The sequence below is a fragment of the Haplochromis burtoni genome, unplaced genomic scaffold (genome assembly GCF_018398535.1).
Source record: "Haplochromis burtoni strain Fernald_Lab_line unplaced genomic scaffold, NCSU_Asbu1 Contig_219, whole genome shotgun sequence".
In the NCBI taxonomy this organism is placed as follows: Eukaryota; Metazoa; Chordata; class Actinopteri; order Cichliformes; family Cichlidae; genus Haplochromis; species Haplochromis burtoni.
Window position 1 is genome coordinate 568,620 of NW_024582580.1, and position 27,098 is coordinate 595,717.

The 27,098-nt window shown below is 39.4% G+C and overlaps 2 protein-coding genes across 4 annotated transcripts; one reads left to right on the top strand and one right to left on the bottom strand.

Annotated features, from left to right (window-relative positions):
* Positions 1-1,180: 1,180 nt before the first annotated feature.
* Positions 1,181-6,020, bottom strand: cplx4c (complexin 4c). The gene is made up of 3 exons (XM_005936658.2): positions 5,662-6,020; positions 2,688-2,775; positions 1,181-1,766 (listed from the first exon to the last, which is right to left on the bottom strand). The coding sequence occupies exons 1-3, from the start codon at positions 5,826-5,828 to the stop codon at positions 1,548-1,550; spliced, it is 474 nt and encodes a 157-aa protein (XP_005936720.1). The 5' UTR covers positions 5,829-6,020; the 3' UTR covers positions 1,181-1,547.
* Positions 6,021-11,816: 5,796 nt separating this feature from the next.
* On the top strand, positions 11,817-25,575 carry atcayb (ATCAY kinesin light chain interacting caytaxin b). Of its 3 annotated transcripts, none has more exons than XM_005936656.3 (14): positions 11,817-12,043; positions 12,308-12,488; positions 15,485-15,591; positions 16,777-16,826; positions 16,925-17,152; positions 18,702-18,860; positions 19,054-19,156; positions 20,845-20,976; positions 21,143-21,229; positions 21,474-21,572; positions 23,345-23,380; positions 23,466-23,513; positions 23,865-23,911; positions 24,919-25,575. In XM_005936656.3, the coding sequence occupies exons 3-13, from the start codon at positions 15,515-15,517 to the stop codon at positions 23,902-23,904; spliced, it is 1,059 nt and encodes a 352-aa protein (XP_005936718.1). In that variant the 5' UTR covers positions 11,817-12,043; positions 12,308-12,488; positions 15,485-15,514; the 3' UTR covers positions 23,905-23,911; positions 24,919-25,575. The 3 variants fall into 3 exon arrangements, with proteins under 3 accessions (XP_005936718.1, XP_005936716.1, XP_005936717.1); XM_005936654.3 differs by having other exon boundaries at positions 11,818-12,043; positions 12,308-12,492; XM_005936655.3 differs by lacking the exon at positions 11,817-12,043 and adding an exon at positions 12,079-12,185 and having other exon boundaries at positions 12,308-12,492.
* Positions 25,576-27,098: the final 1,523 nt, after the last annotated feature.

The window sequence follows — 27,098 nt, forward strand, 5'->3', positions numbered from 1 at the left end:
TATTTGTAGATACGATTAATTATGGCTCAGTTTTAGTAAACTAAAGCATGTATGTAAAATGTGTTTATGTAAAGTCGGATTTTAGTCCATACTGAATTGTTTCGTTTGATAACTCAGACTCTTATACTGTTTTTGTCATTTTTGGCAGGTATCTACTTATAAATTATAAATCATTTGTAAAGCCCTTTAATGTTTGGACTACTTTAATAACAGATCGTATTTATATGACACCTGCTGGACGCTCCTAATAGTAGCCAGGTCATAAGCAAGGGAAACTGATAATCATTTTATCACATTAATATTAATATATTAAAGCTGTCCCTCTTTGCTTGTTTCCCCATTATCCTAATTGAGTACAAATTGGTTAAGAGGGTGCAGCGCAGCTATCAAGCGCCTTAGTTTTATCAGATGACAATTTAAGTCCCTGAGATCCCATTAGGAAGAAAGCAGCTAATGTTTAAAGGCGCTGTGTCAGCTTACAGGGGGAAAGGGGGATGGTGAACAGCAGGGGGATGACAGGCATAATGGAAAGGGAGGGTTAAATGCTGGGAGATGTGATCAGCTCATGTTCAAATGTGAAGAAAAGTCTAATCTGTCACATGGTGTTCGGTTGTAAATGTGCACTTTGTGCTTATTATTAAAAGTCTGTACAAAATGTGATCTTTTTACGTCTAAAGACTTGAAACTGAAACCAGTCACTGTCCAAATGAAATGATTTAAAAACAAATTTCAAATATCTCTTAAGGATACCTCCGATGTCTACAGAGGTATTAAAAACTACATTTTTATGTATTCAGCAACAAAAAAACATAATGGGATGATTGTCAATTAATAGAAGAGATAACAAGGTATATGGGTCCTAGATTAATCCTATGGCCCATAATCCTAGATTATACTCTGTGACCTAAAATGTCTTCTGTAGATAAAAGCAAATCCAAATTCCTGTCAAATAAAGTTCCAAGTATGCAGTAAATCTCATCCGAGATAAATGTATTTGCGAAAATGATGCAGATAGTTGAAAGAAAACAATATTTGGGGCGTTCAGGTACTTTATCTTTTAATCTTTTAGTTTGTCATAATAACCAGAGTTTCTCTCTCGTCCACTCAGCCAGATTAGGAACTTAATGCTTTAACCTTAATGGGAATTTAACCTCTTTAAAGACAGTTTTTGAATGAATATCACAAACATAAGAAATAAGAACCCTTAAATCTTTATTGAATGTTTTACAGAGACAGATGAAGAGATATTTAAATTATTAAATATAATACAAATGACCGTACTGAGTGTCATACTGTGTGTATAAGTAGCAAAAGTGAAGTGAAGATGGCCGGATCATTTCACGAAGCACCTGTATGTAGAGAAGCGCTCCATAAACAAAGCACTTTAACCTGTAGTCTGAGTATGAAGACTGAAAAATAAAAGCAGTTATCTGTGAAATAGACACTTAATTTCAAATGTTGCAGTTCAGGTGAAAAGTAATGTGTGAAGGCCTGGGTACAATGCGAGCACTGTATATTTTATACTTTGAGTTTTAGACAAGTAGTTATCACATGAGGGTACATTTCTCCTCTGCATTCTGCTTCATCTCCGACATTGTTGCCTGGGCCTTGGTTTTCAGTGTGTCCATGTCCAGGTTTTGAAGTCTATTGAGGAAAGAGTCATTGGCCTCCTCTTCCTCCTCATCCTCATCCACCATTTTTGCAAGCTCTTCTGGCACATCAATGTCATCCCCAGCCATCTCCACTAATGCCGTGTCTTGAGTGCTCTGTGACAAAAGTCACAAAATTGTAATGCAGTAAGTTCAGAATGATGTTAAAACCCAAAGATTTAATAAGTTACCATGGAAATGCACTTTAGAGTTGTTTAAGAGACTGAATGATTATGGCTGGGCAGAAATGCATCATATTAATGAATCAGGTGTTACTAGTAACATCCACAAAAGTTTATGAGTCTCAGTCAGCTTTGCTAGTAACCCAAAAACAAGTCTTTTTCTTAGTATTAATAGCAAATACATGCAATTAATTGCATGCTTTTTCTAAAATAACTTACTTTACAGTACTTACACAATAAATAAGTAAAATACACATTTTATTTTGAATATAAGTATAATTAACTGTGTTAAAAAGTATCCTTTCCCCAAATCCCTGTTGAAAAAATTGTGTTCACCTTCATGTGGAAACATTATTTACTTAAATCTGATGAAAATATTAAATGTTTCACAATAACTATACAAATGCACTGGTATGGTTCAATAGCAACTGCATTAATGTGTAAATATAATGGATTTTTACCATTTAAAGAAAGTAATTATGTAAGTAAAGTAATTCTAAAAGGGTTGTGCCAGAAATCATGCAGTACTAGTCATAGAGTAAACTTACCTAAGTTAAAATTAAGTTGATACAACTCGAGTAAACATATTTATATAGAACATTTAAGCACAATAGTACAGACATTAAACTGCTGCACACACATAAAATGCTCGGAGAAGTAATACAAATGATTTAATGAAAATCAGTAACAGTAATACAGTGATGAAAATAATAAATATAATTAATAAATCAATATAGTAAATAATAATAAAAGTAAAATAACATTGGTAAATGAGATACACTTGGGAAAATGGCACAATAAACTGATATATGTAAAGGTTAATGCAACTAAAGATATAGTAACTAGAGTTTCTTACATCTGGAAGTCGATATTTATCTCTTAAAGCCACTCGGAGATTTGCCCTCTCAGCCTTCTTGGTTGCAAAGTCCTTGTCACGCTGAATCCTGCAAAATGCATGCACTTTATGTAAGCCAGTAAATGGAACAAGTTACAAGGCCAACCCTGCCACATAGTGAGTGTGAGTTAAAGGAAAAGGAAACAATAAATCAATTACTGGAATGTAATTGTGTTTATTTTTACCATACACTTAATGTATGATCATATGCTTTTATTTATTTATTTATCATATTTTCCAAAATGCTCAGAATCCCTAAAATATATCTAATATAAGTAAATATTTTCTTTCATATCATTATGTTATCACACGCATCATACTGTTAGCAGAAGAAGACATGCCAGGACTGCCAGCTGCGTCAATTAGAATGTCGTATGAAACATTATCTTGTTAAGCTGATCAGCAAGTCTCACTGCACAGATCTTGTTTTCCTGCCTTCATCTATTGTGTTTGACCTTGTGTGGATCTGTGAGGATTAAGTAGTTGTCTGACTGTCTGTTTGTCCACAAACTCTTCCTATGTGATCAGAAGTTGAGGGACCAGACTTGGAGTAGAGGTACATCTCAGGCCCCCTGAAATCATTTGCCAAGCTACCACTTATCAACAGGCTAATGGGACCCATTTTTAGCATGCATGGACAAATAATGCAACATATAATTTTCATTTAATGACCGTAACATCTAATTTATGTACAAAAAACAATATATTTAATATATTATAATGACATATCGTCGCCTGGCAACCACCACTTGTCCAACATTTATGCAGCAGAACAGGACCAGAGAACCGTAATTTGTGATATTAGCCCACTTCTGTAACTGTAGCTGCAGTAATGCCCTGCTTAATAATAAGATTAGCTACATGGAAAGCTAGTAGTTGGCCCAAATCCGGGGTTACTTGATGTTTTGGCCAGGGCTGCACTCCTTCACCTCATTCACTCCCATTGCTGTGCCATTTATACACAAAGGCGATATTAGCATTTAGCTACTTAAATGCAGTTCATCCTCAAATAGAATCACAGTAACTCAAAAAAGAAAATTTTTAGCTTATCCTGAATAGCTTAGTTAGGTTATTTGTTGTTGTTTTTTTGTTTTTACTAATTCTAAAAAAATCAAAGATGCAGACCAATTTTTTAATCACTTCTACTAACATTATTGTTCAGTGTTGTCCATCAACTTCCTGTTGTAGAATATAGCTCGAATAATCTTTAAAGAAAAAAGACTCACCATGGTAGGAAGAACCCAAACTGGTGAAGACAAAAATCTACTTTAAAAAAATCACAATAAAAAAATACCACAAAATAAATGAAATTAGTATTGGTGAACTTACCCTAATTAAATGAACTACTATTCCTTTTCCCGTTAAACATCATTTGCCACTTAAAAATAATTAAATAAACAAACATTTAAAAATTAACAATAATAAAAAAGAAAATCACAAAAATGTCTTTTTTTTCTTGCTGAACTTACCTTTATTAAATTAACAGTAACCTGTATTTTTGACCACCATACTTGCCTGATTAAGACTAAACTGCCATTTTCCACTTGAATAAGTAAATAATAAATCAAAAATTACTGTAATCTGTTATACAGTCTGCCCTAAGACCTTCTTTTTTCACTTAGTTGAAATTAGCTTACATTGTAGCATCCCTTCAAATTTTAAGGTGATTAAATAATTATTGTTTTAAAACGCACTGGCTTAACAGACATGTTTAATGGTGGCTTCCTGAAACCAAACCGTGTTATTACACACAGAGCTTAATCTCCTTCACTGGCTAATTTGAGCCTCAAGGGAATAAACCGTACCTAAAGCTAAACTATAAGCCTGTCTCACATCCGCTGATGTCACATATGTAGTCACACAAGTAAGACTCCAGAGTCCATACACACGCACACACTATAGAAAACAATACAGTTTGAGAATGTTGACTGACAGTATTTTCTCATAATGGCAGAAGCTGACTCCAAAATGAGTCTTAAGATCATGCAGCTAAAGGGCAAAGTAGCCCTAAAGTCTGGCTTATGCCCAGTGCATGTAAAGAGAGCAGGGATTATTACATTTAAGTGGAAGTTAGCTTGTCTAATGCTCTCCCCATAAGGTAGGCATCACCAAAAAGTAACATGTTTTGCAGATTTGGGTGAATATGATGGAAGCTAGTACAAAGAAAATTAAGTGGCTGCTTGTACTTAGAAATACATTGGACTTTACATGCTCAATGCAAATTTGGTAACCTACAGCGATTCTTGTGTTGGTATTTTTTGCATATGAAAACTTCAGACCACCTCCCACCAATGCTAACCTGTCCCACACTGTCCCACACAAACACAGTGTTTTGCTCCACATTTAGTTTTTTGGGATCTGGTCAGCATACAAATGTCTGAAATGTAGAATACAGCTTGTATTGACAGGGAATGAAAACGAACCTCTTTCTTTCTAAATGTTGCTACTATGGTCCACAATGTAATAGTAATTCATGAGTGGGTTTTGAGATTAAGAGAGGCACTTTTTATCGGTGCTATATGCTTTTATCTGCAGCTCTGGAACAAACATGACGCGATAGCCTGGTATTACTAATCCTGCCGATGAGTAATACATCCCGCGCTTAACATGAGTTGTATCTTTCCCTTTTTTTAAAAAATTACACACTGTTAAACATTTAAACATTTACATAAATTTTAATCCCAGCTGGCATTAGATGAGCGGTGGGGTATGCTGTGGACAAACGGCCAGTCCAAGCACACAATAACACACAAGTATTCACACTTACATCAAACTTAGATTGTCATTTAAAAATGTTAACCACTAGTTTGTGACCTCAGTGCAAAAAACATATTGCTGAATAGTTGTAAACATGCTATCCAGTTTAGCTGTTGTTAACATTATTTTAAGGCACTGTTTTTCAGTGTTTCATCCAATGCTGCAAAGGTTTACTCACTTTTCTTCCACCATCTGCTTCTGGTACTCCTCAAACTCCTCTCTGGACATGCCTTTGGACTCTGCTGTTTCCTTTCCTTCTGCTCCTGCTTTACCGTTACCTTCACCACCTCCTCCGGTAAAACTCTTCAACTTGTCACCTAACATTTGATTCATGAGGAATGCCATATTTCAGCTGTAATCTTTCTCAGTCCTACAGGGAAAGCGTAAAGCTAAGGGCCGGTGGAGAGGAGAAGGGTAACGTTAAAATTAAATTTTGTATGTTTAAAACAAGATACTGTTTACAAGAGCTGTATACAAACTTCCCTAGATGTGTGTCAAGATGATTAGACCGTGTCAATAACTTGTAGCTGGAGTAAAACCGATAAAGAGCTTAGCTCATAACTGCCAGCCTGCAGACAATGGAGAGTGTTTATCTTGTCAACAAGATGGAGCAGGATAGACCCTCTGGGTGTAGTTCACTATTATCTACTTGCCAAACCAGCACTAGTCACTGCAATGGAACTAGTGTGATCGAATAATAAAAACTAACCGTAGGTAAAACATAAATAACTTCCATCATGCAAACGTACGCACGTACATTTCATATAAACAGTGGTTACCACAGTGGATGTTAAATTCAGCAGTGCTACAGCAGATACAGCTATTTATCATGAATGATACTGAACTTATTTGAGTTTGAGGTTAAAACACTGAAAACTCTTTTGCACAGCTCTTTGTTACTATATTATTATTTATAACTGTTATTTAATTGATATTAGGGTTAGCATGAGTTATACACTTGGAAAATACTATTCTTTTCCTATTGAGCTTCACAGTATTGACTGTTTTTAAAGGTGGACTCTACAGTCACAGAGCTGCCTTGATTTCCTTTAAGTAGAAATAAAAATGGTTCATATTTTAAAGCAAGATTTTCTTGTCACTGACATTTACATAAAAATGGTTTAGCTCACTGGGTTTAACAGGCAACCCATAAGCTACAGGGCTGATGCACAGTCCTGGGTTTGAAGCTTTCCTGAGGCCATTTACTGCGTGTCTTGTCCTGTGCACTGTCCCCAGCTTTCCTGTCTTCCTCTCTTGCCAAATCGTATGATATAAGCAGAGAATGTCTGTATCAGTTTGTGTATCGATCACACATTAAGTGCAGTTTGCATTGGTTAAAAATGATTTTGCAGGTTATCTGCATGTTAAAACAGGAATTAAAGAGGCGAATGATACTTCAAAGGTGTCCTGAAGCGTTCCTGTCTGCCATGACTGCCATATATTGTCCTAGTTAGAGCTAAGGAGTATTTTAGTGATGTTGTGGACATCACACTTTCATAACATAAACATTCTGTAACACCCAGAACTGAAAAACTGCACAGAACTTTCTCTTGGATTTACAGACACTGTAAAATATTCAGTTCTCTGTGTAAAAATGCCTTGTTGATGTCAGAGGCCAGAGGAGAATGGGCAGATACTTCAAACTGATACAAAGCACAGCAACTAACTCATTGCAGCCAACGTATTACAACCATGGCAGCAGAGGACAACACCGAGTTGCACTCCTGTTAGCTGGTAACAGGAAACTGAGGCTACAGTTGGTATAGACAGACCAAAATTGAAGAAGATTGGAAAAATGACAGTGAAGATGAAAGCATGGATTAATGGAATCATTTCGCAGCTACAGTTACAGAAGTGGGCTATTAAGGCTGTTGGTGGTGGTGTTCTTTTAATGGTGAGGGATACTTTGGATCCCAACTGATTGTTCAAATAAACCAGCCTCTGGAGTATTGTTGCTGACCATGTCCATCCCTTTATGACAACAGCGTACCTATCTTCTGATGGCTTCTTTCAGCAGGATAACACACCATGTCTCAAAACTCAAATCATCTCGAAATGGTATACCTAATAAAGTGGTTTGTGAGTGTATCTTAATGAACATACTGAGATGGAAATATCCCTTGAGAGATTTTAGAAATTCGTGTGGGATTTTTTCTCTGATGAAGACGTCAGATTTCTTTTAATTTACTGCTTGATGATTGTTATGTCTATTTACAGATTATTATTAGTGTCACAGAAAACTTTTGAGGTCCCATTCAATTATGTAATTTTGTTTTTACTATTTTAGCCTCCTTTGCTTTTGTCTGTCATACTTTCTTAGGTCTTTTGACAAAATTTGAAAACTCCTTTAGGACCATTGTTTTAATCGTCCTTGTTTCATTAATGCACACAAGAGACCAAACACATCTTTCAGATCTCTTTCTTCACTTGTCCTTGCTGTGAATTCAAACAACAAAAAAGAGATGCTGCCACGCTATAACAACCTGCCACAGCTTAGCCTGTGAGCCTGTGTCACTACAGCTCACCTGCTTTATACCACAGGTTATTTGCTGCGAGTATACAGACAGAGGAGTGGTCAAGAATTGGCTTACTGTGACCTCTGCCCCGGTAATCCACGTCGTCTTTACCATAGCCTATTGTGACGTATAGGTTCTTTAGCCCCTCCTTCAGACTCTCACCAAGACTCCTGGACTTTTTCCAGGTAACCTACAGTTTAAATACTCCTCACTGTACGGCCACAGAAACAGTGCGTTTGACCTCACTGCTCCATACCTTAACATGTCAACGAGTTCACAGTCACTAGATGTCAATCCAACAGAGCACCTTTAGGATGTGGTGTAACAGGAGATCTGCATCATCTGCAGCATTTGTGTGATGCTATCATGTGACTTTGGACCAAAACCTGTGATGAATGTTTTCAGCACCTTGTTGAATTAAGGCTGTTCTGAAGACATAAGGGGGTCCAATCTGTTAGTACTAAGGTCCTAGTACAGACCTAGTACAGTCTGTCTGTACTAGGTACCGATTAAAGTGGTCAAGTGTTCTCTCACTTTGACCTCTGACCTGGTAATCCACCATGTCTTTAACAAGTCCATTTGTGACGCATGAGAATCTCTTCTTCATCCCATCCTCCAGGGTCTCACGACGAGTTTTGGACTTTTTCCAGGTGATCTACTTTTTATGTAAGACTTACGGTACAGACACCCAGACAGTGTGTTTGACCTACTAAAGCATACAACTCGCACTTACTTGTGCAGGCTTTATTCTTGTTTGACCATGCTTGATTTCTACCTCAGGGGAAATCTGACCTCTGTGTGAAGTACAATAATGATTAGAATATTTTTAGCTTTTCTTGGTTCACTACAAATTTAACAGAGCAGAAAGAGCATTATGTAGACCTGGGCTGAGCAAATATGGAAAAAATCGCCTCCACAAAAATGACTTTTCAAGCTTAAGACTTTGATCATTCATCATTTTGAGTAACTTAAAACCAATATTACACTAGAAGACAAACACTGATTTCCTTTTTAGTCTGACTGCCACAGCTGCAAATTCTGATGCAGCAGGTGTCACACAGATGGGCATGGTATCCATGGAGATTGTGTTGGTGTTAGCCAGACTGCCCACTACAGATATATCACTTCATTTAAACCAGTAAGTAGCAGTACTTCTTTCAGATCTTGATAAAGTTTTTGGAAAATGAAGACATTTCGATTGGAGGATGTTTGTAATGGTTAGAGCTCCAGGCTAAGACATACAGTGCTGCAAAAAGGTATTTGCCCCTTCATGATTTCTTGGTTTTCTGCATATTTGTCAGACTTAAATGTTTCAGGTAATTTAAAATTAAAGTAATTTCAAAATTTAAGAAGGACATCTCAGGTAAATACAAAATTCAGTTTTAAAATGATGATTTAATTTATTAGGAGAAAGGGGCTATCCAACCCCTCTTATGCAATCAAACTTATCCAACCCTATGTGAAAAAGTAATTAAATGTATCATGTAAAGCTGAGTTTAATTTTATGAGCCACATCCAGGCCTGATCACTGCCAGATCTGTTAAATCAAGAAATATAACATGTCCAAATATAATATATCCAAATATAACGTGTGTGACAAAGTGAAGCAGGCTTAAAGACCTCAAAAAGCAACATGTTATGTCCGAATCTAAAGAAACTCAAGAAGAGATGAGAAACCAAAAAGGTCACAAAGGCTCATCTCACATTTGCCAAAAACATCTTGATCATCATCCCTAAGATTCTTGGGACAATATTCTGTGGACTTAGGAGACAAAAGTTCAAATATTTAGAAGGTTTGTGTCTTACTACATTCCCAGTCAAATATAGTAGTGTGGTATTGTGACGGTCTGGTGTTGCTTTGCTGCTTAATGACTTGCTGTAATTGATGGAACGATGAGTTCTGCTTTCTACCAGAAGATCCTGAAGAAGAATGTCCATGAACATTTTGCAGGGTCCTAGTCATAATCCATACTTAAATCAGACTAAGATGCTTTGTAGTGACCCAGCCGTTCATACCCCAAAATCCTCCAGATCAAACAAACAAAAACAAAGAACAGACGTTAGACTTCAGAGGTGCAAAGCTTCTCTGCTGGATCGAAGAAGAGAAGAGATTGAAATGATGAATTCCTTTAGGTTCCTGAATGTTCTCTGATCTATTCAAGAAAGAATAGATCACAGACTACATCTGCTCAGGAGACTCAGGTGAAGACATCACAGGTCCTTCCTTCCTGCTGCAGTCAGACTTTACAATCAACACTGCTCATTAGATAAAATCACAGCACTGACATGCATGTAACTGTTTTTGTCCAATATTATGTAAAATATTGTGAAACAGTACTTACACAGTGTGTAAGTAACACTAGCCATCGTGATCATCCGTCTACTTCAACATTATATTTTTATTCCATCCATCCATCCATCCATTCACTTCCGCTTATCCTTTTCAGGGGCGCTGGAGCCTATCCAGCTGTCATAGGCCGAGAGGCGGGGTACACCCTGGACAGGTCACCAGTCTGTCGCCGGACGAACACACAGAGACAGACAACCATTCGCGCTCACACTCACTCCCACATTCATACCAATGGGCAATTTAATCAGTTAACCTATCCCCACAAACTGCATGTCTTTGGACGGTGGGAGGAAGGAGTACCCGGAGGGAACCCACGCAAACACCACACAGAAAGACCCCGGCCTGATGGTAGAATTGAACTTCTTGCCGTTATATATTTTATCTTATACCTCACCTTTTATTTAATGATTTTTTCTATTTATTATTGCCTTTCATCTCTTTGCTGCTGAAGCACTTAAAATGTTCCTGCTAGTAAAGATTCATCTCTCAGGAACAGTCACTTCCTACAGCACTGCAAATTAAGCATAAAATGATGGGTTCTGTATGATAAGTAAAATATTAACTCCTTCAGGGCAAAACTAACAGTCTTGTTAGTAATAGTATTGCACATCATGTTAATGTAGCCTGATCAAACCTTTGGCTTCTTATTCCAGACTGCTAGAATGAAAGTAACAGATGTTTGCTTTCTCCAGGAAGCAGAGCTGTATTTTTGTGGCACATGTCACAGGATTAAATTTCTTATTTCTAAATTAGGGTGCTGAATATACTAGCCTTACAAACTGTAATACAGCTCAGCCCAACTCTTATTTTACACTGATGAGTTTGACTTGTGGAGCACTCTCACGCCATCTGCTGGCAAATTGACAAAAATGAAAAAATAAAGAAGAAGAGCACGACATAGATTATGTCGTGCTGTTAAAAAAAATAAAATAAATAACTGAGTTCAAGTAACTAAAAAACTAAACTAAATCGTTACAAAAGCATGCTTTTTGTTGAGTTGTTGAATTAATAACAACATTAGAAGCTATAAAAAAAACTACAGATGATTTTCTGTGAAATAAAGTAGAAACGAAATAGAATCCTAATTCCAGTAAACATCAACAAAATAAGTGATTTCTTACAGAGATAAAACTGTTGCTTAATGCAAAATTTGCATCTGCTAAGCGCTTATTGTATAAATCAGACATATTTCAGTGCTGTGCAGTGAAATGTTGTTAATATAAAGTGTAAAAACACCTGAATTTAATTTTTCTGCCTGAGCTGAAGAGCTGGAAGTTGTGCTTGCTCCCTTTGGGTATTGAGGGCAATGCCGGAGGGATGCCACTCCGTGTGCGGTGACACTGCGGAGAGCTGTGTGCAGCTGTGAGGACCGCAGGAGAAGTAGGGAGGAAGGTGAATTAGAGTCAGAGCCAGCAAGCAGGAGAAAAGGAGGGGAATCTGTGTGGAGGAGGGGCTTCATCGAGGGAGAGAGAGGTTATAAGAGATGGTGGGGGAAAAAACGAGAGAGCGAGAGACTGTGCGCGTAATGGGTGAAGATGCTGTTGCCAGGGAACAGCGCTGAAATAGAAACATCCATTTTTTTCCTGCTCTGCGGAGGAAACAAACTCCGTCAGTGATGGAGAATCCAGAATGGACTGAATGTGAGGGAAACAGGTGATCCTGACTCCGAGTGGCCTGACAGAATCAAAGAGAAGGTAGGCAGTTGTTATTACGTAACCATCATAACACTGTTCCCATACGGCTGACATCATCGCAGCAGGATTAAAGCCTGGGGTGGGGGCATTAGAGTTGGTGGAGGGAGGAGGAGGAGAGTGATCATCATGAAACATGCTAAAGGTACACGGTCAGGATTATTGTTATTTAGATCAGAAAGCAGCACAGAGAGGACGCTGGGAAGGTGAGAGCGGGATGTTTCTGCTGCATAGTGACAGACTCTCCTCTCATTCGCCTCTCTACAGGAGTTACAGTTACTGCCTCAGCCTCCATTAACAGCAGGGGTAAACAACAAGAATTATCCAGCAGCCCAGGCCCTCAGCACACACCTGCAGATGTAATCAGCGATGATCCACACTCAGCAGCTTTAAGGAAGGGGGACCATCTGAAAGGGAAGCAGGGACGCAGAAAGCCTTTGTAATTACAGTATGTGAGTATCCTGCTTTTAAACCATGGTTTTCTCCGCTTTCCGCTCTCATAAAGAGCTCTTCTTCTGAACAGATTCTACTGATGGGAGGCCCAGAGGGCAGAACATCAAACGTGACATTCAGTGCTTTGTTTCGTTCTGTGACTGCACGCAATTAATCACTGAGACGGTTTTAGTTTTTCTGCTAATTGAGGACTGGCAGTCGTGACACAATAGCTTCTTTGCACGCATTTAAAGGCCACGCAAACACAAATTTTCTTTGTCAGCTTCTCAATAAGAGTGATACAGTAAGACCTAAGATTATTCTTTTTATTATTAGTTTGTTTATTCTGAAGTGGAGCGGCCTCAAAAAAGGAAAAAGGGAAATGTTTAGATCACAGTGGGATGACAGTCGTGGGAGCCGCTGGTTTTCTGTGAACACAAGCTGATCTGATCAAACTGCAACTACACAGTCAGGATGAAGCAGATTTCAGGTGTCACACTCTTCAAACAGATAATTTTTTGACTTTGTTTTCAGTGTTGTCAGAGATATTAAGAGATGTTGAAAAGATGAGACGTTTTTAGGCTTTTGACATCATTCTCTTCAGGCTGTACATGACCACCTCTCTGTTGCCTTTCATCTTCAACTGTTCTATTAATGCTTATCTTTGAGTAAATGATTTCATAACAGAGACGAGCGAAAACTACCTCTCCGCTTCACTTGATCCCACCTGTTGTGTATCAAAGACAGAGTACTTGTCAGAAAAAAGTATGTGGTAACATTTATGCAAGTGTTGCGCCTGTTTCAGGTCTCAGGTTTGCCAAGCGCAACAGCATCAATAGTTCACGAGACAGCATTTGGCAAATGAGGACAGGCCTGCCATCTGGACATAAATCCCCACCAAACACGTGCCGCTGCAACATTACTTTGTGTCCATCAATCAGCAGTTCACTGTGAATGCAGCTGAGCCTTTGAAAGAGACATGCGCACCACAATAAACCACATGCAGTCATCGTGTGAGATCAGAGGAAGGCAACTTGAAATGTAATTTAAGCAGAAAGGTCTCAGTTAAAATGGCATTTAAGGATCTGCACCAAACACTGCAACTTTCTTATCAGGCAATGCAGTGCAAATACCTCTTTTCTCCATCATTTAGAATCGATTTACAATACAGCTGCACTGGGAACATGTAGCTGGAGGACCTGCACCTTTTAGCCCACATTTGCTGTTTTTTTATTCCACACATCAGTGCCAACCCAGTGGACAAATGGATCACAGTAAAGTCTGCGTCTGTAGCCTGAGGAACTCTGGCTAGGAGAGTGACATAGGAAGACACAAGACTTACACATGATGTTTACTTTGTGCATGACTAATCCCTAATGGTCAGGCTGCTATAAATAAAACACTGTGAACCTTTACATCAAATACCAAATATAGAGCATGATGTCATGGAGGGAGATATCTGCTTTGATTCTATATAATATGGTAGCTTAGATCATGATCTGCTTTACAGAAGCACGTGCTTGTTGTGCCCTGAGGATCTGTATTGTATGAGAAACTGGATGTTTTATTTATGTCACCCTCCCCCAGGGGTCATGGGGAAGGAAACCCACTGGGACTTGGTTATGTCAAACTATCATTTCTGTGATTTAACTACAGAACACATAGGGCTAAATTGTTCTTGGGTTCAGATTTTGTTCTTAAATACAGTCTGCCCAACACAAACAAGACAACGCATCTACTCTGCTTTCCTGATCGTCCAATTCCAGTCTCTAATTCCTCTGAGTCCATTGCTTCACCTGTTTATGATATACTCAACTACTTTAGTGCAACAGCTACATAATGAAGTTCATTTTATTTAACAGAGAGAAGCTGACAGAATCAGAGGTGGGTGACATATCCAAATTTTTGTGTCACCTCCAAGGGTCAAGCTCCAGACATGACACATTTCCCATGATGCAACTAGAGACAATACTGTGCATACTGTGACTTTTAATGCATCCTCTGTCAAGATGATCCCACACCGCTGCAGTGAAGTTGAGGTCTAGGCTCTGGTAGTGCTCCATTGTGTGTTTTGTTCTATCCAAGTGCGCTTTGCAGCATTTACAGTGTGTTTGGGATCAGTGTCATGCTGAACAACATGCATCCCTCCATAAGACCTGTTTATGGATGGTTTTCAGTCTAGTTCTTGTGTAATTTGGCACACACCAGCCTTTTGTCCCTGCTTCCCTTTCTTAAGAATAGTTTCGTGCCGCCACCCTTCTACTGAGGTCATTTCTGAGGAGACGTCAGTGAGGAGAAGAGAGATACATCAACTTAGAGGCCAGATGCATCTCTCATGCCACATCTTCTCTGTTTTGTTTTGTTTTGTTTTTCCATTTTATAAGAACATGACTTTCAGATGCTGTTCATCTGCAGTAGATAGATTTTAGGTCTGCTACTATGTAGAGTTTTCAGCTAAGAGCTTTTGGGGAAACACCTTGTTGCTGCAAAAATGTTATTTTATGTCTGTCACATGGTGTTATCTGTGGTATTTTTCACAGATTCAACCAAAGAAACAGGAACAAATAGCGTGTTTCACAACAGGCTGCTAGTAACAAAGTGCCTAAAGATATAATTTAAAACAGGTTCTTCCCCAGATTTTCTGTTAAGTGAAGATACAACATTGGTTCATCCCTTCAGTTAGGTGTCTTTTTTAATGCCCGAATGATTGACAGGTCAAGTTAAGCGTCTAAGCAAACAAAGAGATAAACAAACTCCTTGGTAGTGGCTTAAAACTTTTTTATGTTAAATCCTGATCATAAAGCAGCCACGCTCATCTATCTCCACTTTCAGTTTGTAATAAAGACAAGTATAAGAAGCCAGAAAAAGGCATCATTCAGGTTGTGCAATTTGGGTGGAGTGTCTACTTTAATAAGGCTGCAACGACTGAATGTTTTAGCAGTGTGTTAAACCATTCAGTGAACTTCCTGGTGAACGGCTCAATGAATTCTTTTGTTTGTTTGCCTATTACAGCGAGCTGAAGCCCATCCTCGCTGTCAGAGGATGGGTACAGCGGAAGCCACTTTACGCATGGACAGCATGGAGGTTAAGGACGAGTGGCAGGATGAAGACTTCCCCAGGTACGAGGCAGAGAAACAAACAGTCTGTGTTTGTGCGTGCAGTTTGTCTGATTTGTGCAGAAGCTTTTTCAAAGAGATCAAGCTTCGATGGAAAGTCTGTCACATGTTGTATGAGTGCGCGGAGGGCCGAAAGGAAGCAGGTGTGTACTTTCCATGATGTAGTCATCAGGTGTTATGTGATGAGGCTGTAGCAAGTCAGCGAACAAAATAGCAACCAGCAGATGGAAAAAGAGGAGCAGTCAAATACCTCGCAGTGTCCAAGCTATGGGAGACTAGCCACTCGCTCTACTGCTGGCCAAAATCTTTCTTTGACAGCAGGGGAAATATGCTTTTAGAAGCTGATCAGAGAAACCTTCATTATCTTCCAAAAACATCCACACACAGTACATGCAGCAAAGTCCTGTGACTGTCTGAAAAATGCTTTTGTGTCAGAATCACTAATGCGTGTGTTTAATGCATTTAACAAGGCTAAAAATATCTCAGGATGACTTCACATGAATTATGGTGGTGGAATATTAGGTAAGAGAAGTGGAATATTGTGATTCATCTGGGGGGATTTCAGACCTGGAGGTCTGTGTTAGAAGCAAATTATTTAACACTGAAAATTGTTTTTCTCTTCCCTACTGCTTAATTCGCTCTTGAATACTTGTCGGTGCGGTCTTAACCTTGCTTCTACATAGCTACTGACAATTTAATAACAGCAATTATCCAGCAGCTCCATCAGTCCATACTTGTGGTGTTTCAGGGTGTGTTTGTCTGTGTATGCAAGTCTCTGTTATTGCCTGTCTGCATATGTGTGTGCACTCTAATCTAGCCTGCTCAGTCCCTCACCGAGGTTTCAGCTGTCCTATTATAAAATCAGAGGGGAGTTGGTAATTGCTGGTGTTGCTTTCTCAAACGACAGGGTGAAATATATTTAAATCGGGTTTCGCATCGCAGCCTCTCTAAAAACAAAGGGCAAAGAGCAAAATGCTGAGACTGACTGTTAGTACTTCATGGTTTTTTAGTGGTTTTCATCATCGCAGATTATTTAGTTTAACAGTTGTGCTTATAATATACAATTATATAACAGCCAAAACAATCATTACTTGGCAGCAGGAAGACATTAAGCCAGATATAATTCTTATGTATGTACAATTATTTCCAATTTAACTGTTTATTTATGCTGCGTTCGTTTCCCTGCAGGCCACTGCCAGAGGATGGAGATGCATGTGGCCTCTCTGACAGCAGGACCAGTAAGTGGACTAAATCGACACCATTATATTTTTTATACAGACACACTCATGTTTATACGTATAAGGTGTATCCATACTTTCATAACATTTTGTCTTAGATCCTCCCACCACTCTGAATGTCGGCGAATCCATGACCCAACGTAAGCGTCGCACGCTGGTCGCCCCCGACATGAACCTGTCTCTGGATCAGAGCGAGGGGTCGGTGCTCTCTGATGACTTCCTGGAAACGCCCGACGACCTGGACATCAATGTTGATGACATCGAGACTCCAGATGAGACTGACTCACTGGAGTTCATCAACAACGGCAACGAGCTAGAGTGGGAGGGTACATGCATGTTCAAATTTAGCATCCAAAAACTTCTATGGGGGAAATTATTAGAACACATAATGAGGACAAATCGACAAACTGTACATAATCTTTCTGTAATGATATAGTTTTATATGGTAGTTGTAATAAACCAGAACAAATGTAGAATAGAGGCACATTTATTTCCGCAAGCTAAAAACAACACAATAACTATTAAACACACACAGTATAACAATGAAAACAATGACACACACTCTAAAAAAGAGGGAATGCTGGGTACTGTCACAAAAGACAAAGCATAACAATAAAACATGATATTACATTGTACTGTGTGTTGATTTAAACAAAGGAGAAAAGCCGAAGAGAGTTAAAATTAGCCTTAACACCAATTTAAGGCTGGTGGCTCTAACATTATCAATCCCAACTCCTGTGTTGCTCTGGAGCTCTAGCAGTTTTACAGTCTAGTGAGGGGTTACATTTGATCCTTCAGGTCCCAGGTATAAGGGAGGCTTTCGTGTCTGTGCAGTACATGAATGTAAGCACAGTCAGTGATCAGCTCAGGTCCAGATGTTACAGCTTTTTCTAAGCAGTAGTAGCTTTTCGTTCCCCTCTGCAGGGGCTTTTGTTAGGAGCCCTTTGGTGTATCCTTTGCTGCTTCTCATTCTTCACATCTCTTTTAGTTTTTTTTCCTCTGGATTTTCTTGTTCTAAATCTGTGCTTCCAGCTTTGATGGATCATGCTGGTTTAAAACAAATAGCTGCTGGGTCTGTGTATCCTTTTGGGATGAGTTTTTACCCAGCTGAGCAGGGTTTTTTTTGTTTGTTTATTAAATTTTAGCAACGCAAGAAGGTCACATCCAAGGGGAGCAGATATTTTGCTCTCTGGTAACATTTTTTTTTTTTTTTTTTTTGGTAACATATTTTTGAGCGTGTGCTTGAGCCATGCAGTGACATCAGCGCTTATTCTATGCTCCATTTAAAGGCGTTGTCTCTGTCAGTCATGTTGAGTAGTTGTATTGTGCGTTGTTGTTGGTGTGGCCTCTGAGCTGTCTGAACAAGCCAATACCACATATTTAGTATAAAGGTGAGCTGAAGAGTAAGCCTGCATTGTAAATGAGGCGGAAAAATTCAGGATTTCATGATATTTAATTTTACAAAGAAGGGAAAATTTGAATTGCACCAGGTTATGTGCAGTAACTTTGGCAATATTGTTGTTTACATTGACAAATATGGACCTTTTTTGCCTCTGAGGTGGAGCAGGTCAGCTACTAATTGGAAGGATGGTGGTTTGAGGCAATTCCAGTCAGCCAAAGTATCCTCAGGCAAGATGCTGAACCCCCAAGTTGTTATTTGAATGTTAGATAGAAACATTTAGAAGAAGAAAAAGGTGCTTGTATGAATTAGACATGTTGTAAAAAGAGCTTAGAGTACATTTTACGTTTGTATGCTAAATGTCATCATAAATCGTGATTTATAGCTTTGAAAAGGTTCATTTCCCTTTGCCAGCTCTGCTCATGTTGGCTACATGTGTTGTGAGCAGCTGCTTTCTGGTGTCACCTTGTTTTCAGACGACACACCTGTGGCTACTGCTAAGCGTCTCCCAGGTGAGAGCGAAGAGGAGAGAGACTCGTCAGGTCGTCTGTGGCGAACAGTGATCATTGGCGACCAGGAGCAACGGATCGATATGCAGGTCATCAGGCCGTACCTGAGAGTGGTCACACATGGAGGTTAGTTAGACTGTTTCCCCAAATGGATTCCTTAGGATGGTTATGCTATTATAAATCTTTTCAGCCCACTTCCTGGTATTAAATGTAAAACGTAGGTGAAATGTAAAAGAGTACAGACACATTTACATGTCCTACCTGCCACGTGATAATTTGCCACTACAAATGGAGCAACTGCATCTCTCTCTTCTGTCAGGATATTACGGGGAAGGTCTGAATGCCATCATCGTGTTTGCAGCCTGCTACCTTCCTGACAGCAGCTGTGACGACTACACGTACATCATGGAAAATCTCTTCCTGTAAGATCCTTTCTTTGTTATCACATGGCGACAACCTTACTTCCTTCTTTTCTCACTCTACAATCCATTAAACGTTTCCAATGTAAAAAGTCTCCTATCCAATGAGGATGTAAAATAATGAATCAAATAGTTCTTAAAATTAGAGTGGACCTGTTATGGGTTTTTTTTTTATGTTATTTAAATCCATACTGTTGTAATGGGAGAGCTTATATTAAAGTTTGAGATAGTGATCCCTGATTTCAGACTGCTCAAAATAGTCAGTTCTAAACGGCTTGTTCTACTCTTGGCACTGTGTGATGTCAGTAAGAGAGGATATCCTGATATGGTCATCTCAGTCACGCTGCTCTGGCTTTGAGCATGGAAGCCCCGCCCCTTGACCTTAAAGGGAGCTAAAACAGTTTGTTTCTGATGAAGAAAAAAAACAGACGTCATGTTGAGATCTTGAGCCAGTAAAGTGCCTGAAATCTGTGCCATTATTTCTAATAGCCAGCAGGTGGCACTCCTGAGTTCAGATTCTAGAGAAGAATCCTCTGCTCCTATGACCTCAGTAAATCCCTCCAGTACTGTGCATGAGTTTTGAGTCACCACTTTCTTCTTCTTTTTTCTCCTCCTGTCTTTTCCAGCAGTGTAGAAGTCAGAATTGTTGTCTGAAGGCCATAAAATGACAAACAGATTTACTTTCACAAGTGGAGCATTACTAGGCATTATTGGCCTGAGATGTTCTAAGAGAGGTAAAGACCTGACCTGACACACAAAGACAAACAGGACAACACAAGCATGCATTCCCACCCTCATGCACAGGTATACAAACACTCACACACACACCCAACATGGAGACACAGAAATGGACGCCGTACACACTCTCACATTCCCCATACACTCCCAGGTCCTGGAACCAACAACCCGTAGAAGGGCAATCAGCCCACAGACCCAGGAGATGGTCTCCTTCAGTCTGGGATGGAGACAAGTAGACTTCCCTGGCCTCCGCAGCAGCAGAGCAGCCCAACAGCCTCATAACCCTAATCCAGACCCTGACCAGACAGCCAGCTCTTCCAGCCCTGGATGGCGAACAGAGAACGGGAGTGTGTGTGCTTCACTCCTCCCGAACTATACCCACCCCAGCATTCAGGCAACTACCAGACTACATAAGCCAATAAAAACCCAGGTTAAGAGTTAGCTAAAGAGGCCCTTCGTTCCCCCAATACACCCAAGCCCCCAGGTCCAGCCAAAACCCCCGCCCAGAGGTACCCCAAGTCCCCAAGCCTGCCCCAGACCCACCCAGGAGTAACTACCAGACCGGTAACATTTGTTTGCCAGCACAGACTACCCAGCAGCGCCACACACAGACACCAGAAAACACCCCCATTGAAAAGGGGTGTTAAAGTATGATATGGATCGCGGAAGACCGTGGGCAACATGTTTGGCTTCAAAACATCAAATGGTGATGCCAAAAATACTCAGCCTAAAGCTTCAAAACAGGGCCTCAATAATCAAAGCATGACATCCTGCAGGTACAGTTTATGAGATGAACTAGAGCTGGAAATTAGTTTAATGGATCCCCCTTTAAATGAAAGATCATTTTATCTCCACAAATAAAATATCAGAACTCTTTTTCATCATAAATCAAATGAGGGGATTTTATGTGCTGTTTTCATGTACAATTATAGGTTGTTTATGTCTGTTCTCAGGTATGTTGTGAGCAGCCTGGAGCTGCTGGTAGCAGAGGATTACATGATTGTTTACCTGAATGGAGCAACTCCTCGCAGAAAGATGCCTGGCATCAGCTGGCTGAAGAGATGCTACCAGATGATAGACAGAAAGTAAGATGAACAGTGTCAAAATAACTCGGAAAACAATTTGGGAAATTAGAAGATAGTGAAGCTGAAGATGTTCTTGATGCTAGAGATGAAGATAACCAATATACATGGGATTTCCTGCCGTTAAAAGTTATAATGGATTGTAATAAACTCTGTTTGTTTCCTGTAGACTGAGGAAGAATCTAAAGTGTCTCATCATCGCTCACCCAACATGGTTCATCCGCACTGTCCTGGCCATCTCAAGACCCTTCATTAGGTATATTTATGACATATTTGGCCGTGAAAGCTTGTCTCTTAACAAATCTAAAAACAAAAGAGAGAGAGTGGAAAATAGGTTGGAGCATTTTAAAGTTGTCACATCGCTACACTGAAAACATTAAAAAGAGAAAAGTGTTGCTGTTTCATAATCAGAGTACGTATGTTGTGCTACGTGGCTGAATGCACATATATTTTAGGATTAATTTGTGACAGTAACCCAATGTTGTTTATATTTTTTGAAGTGTGAAGTTCATGGATAAGATCCGTTACGTTCACACCCTGAAGGAACTCGGTCAGATTATCCCCATGGAGCACGTGCAGATTCCTGAATGTGTGCTGCAGTAAGTATTCTCAGCCACCAAGGGTCCCTGTTGAGATGCTTCAAGTGTCTTTCATAGCTTATACTCTGCTTTGCAAGCTTACAGCAATATAGTCAGCTCCATAAGTATTTACTACTGAATGCAAGACTCAACTCCAGGTCTGTTATCTGCTTAATTTGTTATGGAATAAAGAGGGAAGAGGTCATGAAACTGTTGTTAGTCTATTGTCCAGTCACTACTGACTCTCTGACAATTAGGGAATATATAAAAATAGTTTTTATTCCTAATCTATTTTTGCAATACTTTTGTTTAATTCCTTGAATTAAAGTTGAAAGTCTGCACTTTGGTCACATCATTAATGTTTTTTTGTGATATGATGTCCAGAGGCAAAATTACAAAACATGCATCGTTGTCCAAATCCTGACATCTTGAAAGAATTCAAACAGTCCAACAGTGTTTATGGATAACTAAGACTGATGTACAGTTTTTCACATTTGTTTAAATGTCTGCTTCTCACTGTTTACTTAGATGGACTTGTGCAGACGAAACAGCAGGTGATTAAAATAATATTAATATTTAAAAAACACTTTATATATGTAGCAAAGTTACAACGTGCCTCACGGAAAGAAATTAAAAACATATAAGAAATCCAACATGAGCTTTATAACTCTGAGTAGGCATTCACTTTTTACTTTTTTTGTTTATTATGGCAAACTGTGCAAGAGTGCTCAAAACTGAATTATGGCAGACAGTAATGGTCCAGTGAGTATTCACACTGATTTTAAAACAAATTCAAAAGATGATTGAGGCTTTGGAAGAACTGCAGTGCATAGTTAAACAGAAGAAACAGAGCCAACATCAGACAAACCTTTCCACTGTCGTGTGCAAAAGAAAGTCTCTGTGGAATCTGTGGAAAACCAAGTGCACCTTTACTGCTTCCATAGAAATTAATACATGCTGCTAATCAAATGTTAACACAACCCCACAATCTTCTCATGCGATGCTTAGAGAAACTGCAAAAAACCCAAGAGTTACATATCGGACTCTTAAGGCTTTGGTTAGCATGTTAAATTTTACCTTTCATGACAACACAAATAGAAAACGCTTAAATAAGTGTTGCTTGTTTGGAAGGATTCCAGGGGAAAGTTTCGGACAGATTAGACCAAATGGCCGTAATACACAGCACCACATTTCAATAAAATCAAACACCACAAATCAACTGTCAAGCATGGTGGTGGAGGTGTGATGATTTGGGTATTTTGCACCTTGTAGCCATTAAGTCAGCTCTGTATACTAAAATATTCTAGAGTCAAATGTGAGGCCATCTGTCTGACTGCGAAAGCTTGGCCGAAACTGTGTCATGCAGGAGGACAGCGATCCCAAGCACAGCAGCAAATCTTCAACACGATGGATGAAAAAGAAAAGGATCGAGTCCAGACCTCAACCTGATGAAATGCTGTGGAAGGACCATAAGAGAGCTGTGCATACACAAATGCCTTTAAACCTCAATGACATGAAGCAACACTATAAAGATGAAATTCCGCTTCAATTATGTGGGAGAATGATAAAGTCATACAGAAAATGATTCGCTTAAGTTATTGCTCTTAAAAGTGCTTCTACAAGTGACTGAATTTTATCTCAGGACTGCAGATTCCTTTAAAAACCTTCTCTTTAACATGTCTCTGCATATGAGCTGCATCAACACAGAGCGATGAACTTTTAACTTCAGCACCGGTGAGAAGGATGTTACAGAACTCCTCATCATTCTGCATTTCTATCCCCTTTTCTTAAAGGTATGACGATGAGAAGATCAGAGCACAAAAGGAAAGGTGAGTCACATGTTTTTTTTAAAATTTCTTTGTTTACACATGCTCATTTAAACATGCATGTTACTACTATGTGCCTCTCCCCCAGACTTGAGCAAGACCAGCAGCAGAGTAATTCAACACTCCCCAAAGAAAGGTGACCCAATTTTGTAGTACATGCAGTCCTACAGCGCATGCAGCTACAATATGGAAAAGTACTCATATATTGTTGCACTTAAATCCCGTGGCTGCAAGAAGCCACTGATTTTATATTTCATCTGTTAGAGCAATAAAAATAAAACAACTTCCTCCATTGGCATGAAGAGCATATTATGTAAGAGGTCCACCAGCAAATTGATCAGTGCATTGCTTCTCTTTAATGTGATTGTGAATGCTTGAACTTCTGCAGACATATAGATTTGATTAAGCAACACAGCCTAACATGGTTTAGACGGCCAGGCAACATATTTATATTTGTTTATCGTCAATTTTAATCTGTTATTTCCAGGCCGAAGTCAATGATAGCAGAGGTTGGCCGTGACATCTGACATTAAGGTAAGGGACTCATCCATCTGAGTGCCTCTACATCAACTCTTCAGGTTGGTTTGTAATGTCAGCCCACAGTAATTAATCTTCGACATACATGGAAATGTTCTTTTCTGCACATATCTGCTTACGTGTGCTAAAGAGATATGATACAGTAAATCACATGCTGGATGATGGCCCGTCTTGGGCCCAAAGGGTCAGCTTTCTGTTCAGTGGCTGTGGGATCCAAATTTTACTATGACACACTCGAAGATTTCCAATTCCTTGAAACTGTGCAGTCTCTGTGCAGTGCAAAAGACAACAATCATCCGCTTTATGCTGAGTTTGATGAGGTGTTGATCTAAAAATGCAAAAATCGCGCTTCAGTTTCCTTCCAGTTTTCCAATTCTTCTCTGAGAGTGCTGGACGCTGAACAGGAACATGTCATACACTGCTGACTGACTTCTGTCACTCATCCCGTCCAACTCATTTTCATCTTTGCCAAGTCATGTTTAACTTCTTTAAATTCCGACTGTGCATGGATCCAAGAAACGTTACTCAATCCTCAAACATCACCCCATGTTACATAAAGCACAGCTGCTTGTCTCTTCAGGCCTGCCTGCGTGCAACCAATCAATTCTATTTTTATTGGGCAAATTGATCTGCCCCACCGAGCCTGTCATTAACTGGGTGAAATGCCCACCACAGCCAGCCGGGATGGGTTAGGGCGGGTGAAGTGGATTATTTTAGAAACTGTCCCCGGCTGCTGACTGTTCCTATAGGCCCTCATATATCAAACGAGATGCCAGCCAGTGGACTGGCTGACATCTCGGGAATGGACACGGGGACTGTCCCCTAACTAAATGCCAGCACAGGAAGCAGGGGAAAAAAATGAATGGTCAAACCTGATATGTGTCAAGTAGTTTAGATTTACTGCCGCTCACTGACACACTGCCAATTTTAACAACTGCATTACATGAAACTTTGTGACTGACGGGATTAAAGTGAGACTTAAACTTTCTGTATTTGCCTTGCAGAGCTTTAAACTGAAGAGCCCGAGGGGGAATCGTAAAAACAGAAGCCCACAAGCTTCTCAGCTGGGATTATATCCCCTAAATGGATCTATTAGCCAGAGGACAATCATTCCTCAATATTCCTCTTATTTCAAGTGACACGCTTGCTTCTAACAACTTAAGGTTCAGTTACACCAAAGCATCGCAGCTTAGTTAAATCAAAAACTGTCCTGCATGTCAAGTTGACCTTTACCTACAGCATGACTTTGCCTATGCGTGAATGAAAAGACTTGCCGGGAGCATTTTGTACATATTTGTAATATATTTTTGAGAAAAAAGTGTTTGCACACAGACGGTGTTGGTATTGTTTGGTTTATTGGCTATTTGCTGAAAAAAAGAAGTGCAATGATATCGCTCCTCCTAAATGTTTCTGATGCAAAAAGTGTGTTTTCAAGTTTTCCGGAGATGAATATGCAGGTGGCATGCTTGTTTATATCCTTCCTGTCTTTGTTACATTTGTTAAGTTTCAAAAAGTAATTTTGCAAGATGGGAAGAAACATTGTTACAAATGAAAAGAATTCTATTTAATAAGAGAGTTAAAATGAATTGCTTAGTGTTATTTATGAAAACGTGCCATTTACTGTTTGTAAAAAAAAAAAAGTAATAAATGAGTGATCTAAAGTTTTGTCATGATTATTTGTCCCCCGCATTCAGCCTTAAGTCCTAAAACAGAAGAGAACAAAAGCACAGACTTGCTCATGTACGTTGCAGCTGATATTTTCATCCTTTTATTGCAGCTGCGTGTTTTCATCTTCGGTCCAGAATGTTTTTGGCAGTTGAGTTATTAACGGGGATAATCGTCAGTGGATGCTCGGTGGATGTCACCTAACCGTCCTGTGCTGCTTTTTATGGAGGTCTTAATGCCCTTGGAGTAACCCGTTTCTGTTTATGTACACAATACATAACCAATTAGAAACTGAACTTTGCCCTGCTTTTTTTATTATATTTTAATCATGTTCTATTGTGTAAATTCAATCATTCAGATGTGAAAGAGAAACAGCTTGAGTTAAATTATGATGTTATATTTAATTATGTACTCTTAATTGTTATTTAGTTTTATAAGAGTAATCCTGCCTTTTGAAATATGGATTTCATTCCATGAGATTGGAATAAAGAGACGCCTGACACACAAAGGCATGGAGCCATAACACATTTAGATTTTGTATTAATACTTGAAGCACCAGGAAACAGCCTGCCTCTGTCCAAAGTTCACCACCACCTCTAAAGCTGACTGAATAACACTGCTGTATGCAAACAAATCTATATTTGGACAGAGTTTTGGACCACTGATTTTGGGATGAAACGATTTTCCAGATCCATGTTGTCCAGAAGGAGTTATGCAACATCCTCTGAAACCACCAAATAGCATTTTTATTTATTTTTTTGTACATCTTGAAACTAAACAGGCATTGCAGATCTGGTTATTTACTAATGTTGTGCAACCAGACTAGCTGCTTGTCTCTGCTGAGTTAAACTAAAATATTTATTACAGATCTACAGACATGCAGACAAGAATCTGCCTTTTTGTCTTCCAGTGTATAAGCCCTGGTAACGAGCGTATGGACATATATTTAAAAAGCCAAATTTAGACTGAGAGCAAAGGTAAGTCTGTCTTTTGATTCCAGGATGGAAAACGTATGTGCACCACATGCTTCCCTGTACTAGACCAGATGGTTTGATCCCCTATATGGAACAGATTTGTACTCTCCAGGTTCTTACGTGTACGTAACATTTTCTGTTTACTAACGCCAAACTACTACACAACATAAGACCTGTCAGTAACTTAGTGTGAGGCATCACTTTTCCACTGAGACTTTCCTGGCAAAAAGACCACGTGCTCCTGTATCTCCAGGTCAGAGTTCAACTCCTTCCTACACCAACAAAGAAAAGCGCAGTAGTAACATAGATTGCTCAAATACTGTGCAAACAAAATGAACGCGAGTTTATTCCGCACACATCCGGGAATGTGCGGCAATCTGAGTTGATAAGCAGCGGGCGCTTAACTTCAAAGAAATAGCCGTGGTTTATCACACCTGTAGCTCGAGACACTGTGGTCACATGGCTGGCTGCCATTTACTCCAACTAGTTGCATCAGAAATATTCGTGACGCAGCAGTCAGACACAGCCAGTTAAATATAGTGCTC

What these genes read in the sequence shown, in the direction of transcription:
- cplx4c (XM_005936658.2), bottom strand. Translation starts at nt 5,828, where the DNA reads ATGGCATTCCTCATGAATCAAATGTTAGGTGACAAGTTGAAGAGTTTT. An exon ending in AAGCAGATGGTGGAAGAAAA is followed by an intron (nt 2,776 to 5,661) that starts GTGAGTAAACCT and finishes TGCATTTTGCAG; the next exon opens with GATTCAGCGTGACAAGGACT. An exon ending in ATAAATATCGACTTCCAGAT is followed by an intron (nt 1,767 to 2,687) that starts GTAAGAAACTCT and finishes CTTTTGTCACAG; the next exon opens with AGCACTCAAGACACGGCATT.
- atcayb (XM_005936656.3), top strand. Translation starts at nt 15,515, where the DNA reads ATGGGTACAGCGGAAGCCACTTTACGCATGGACAGCATGGAGGTTAAG. An exon ending in CAACGAGCTAGAGTGGGAGG is followed by an intron (nt 17,153 to 18,701) that starts GTACATGCATGT and finishes CCTTGTTTTCAG; the next exon opens with ACGACACACCTGTGGCTACT. An exon ending in GAGAGTGGTCACACATGGAG is followed by an intron (nt 18,861 to 19,053) that starts GTTAGTTAGACT and finishes CTCTTCTGTCAG; the next exon opens with GATATTACGGGGAAGGTCTG.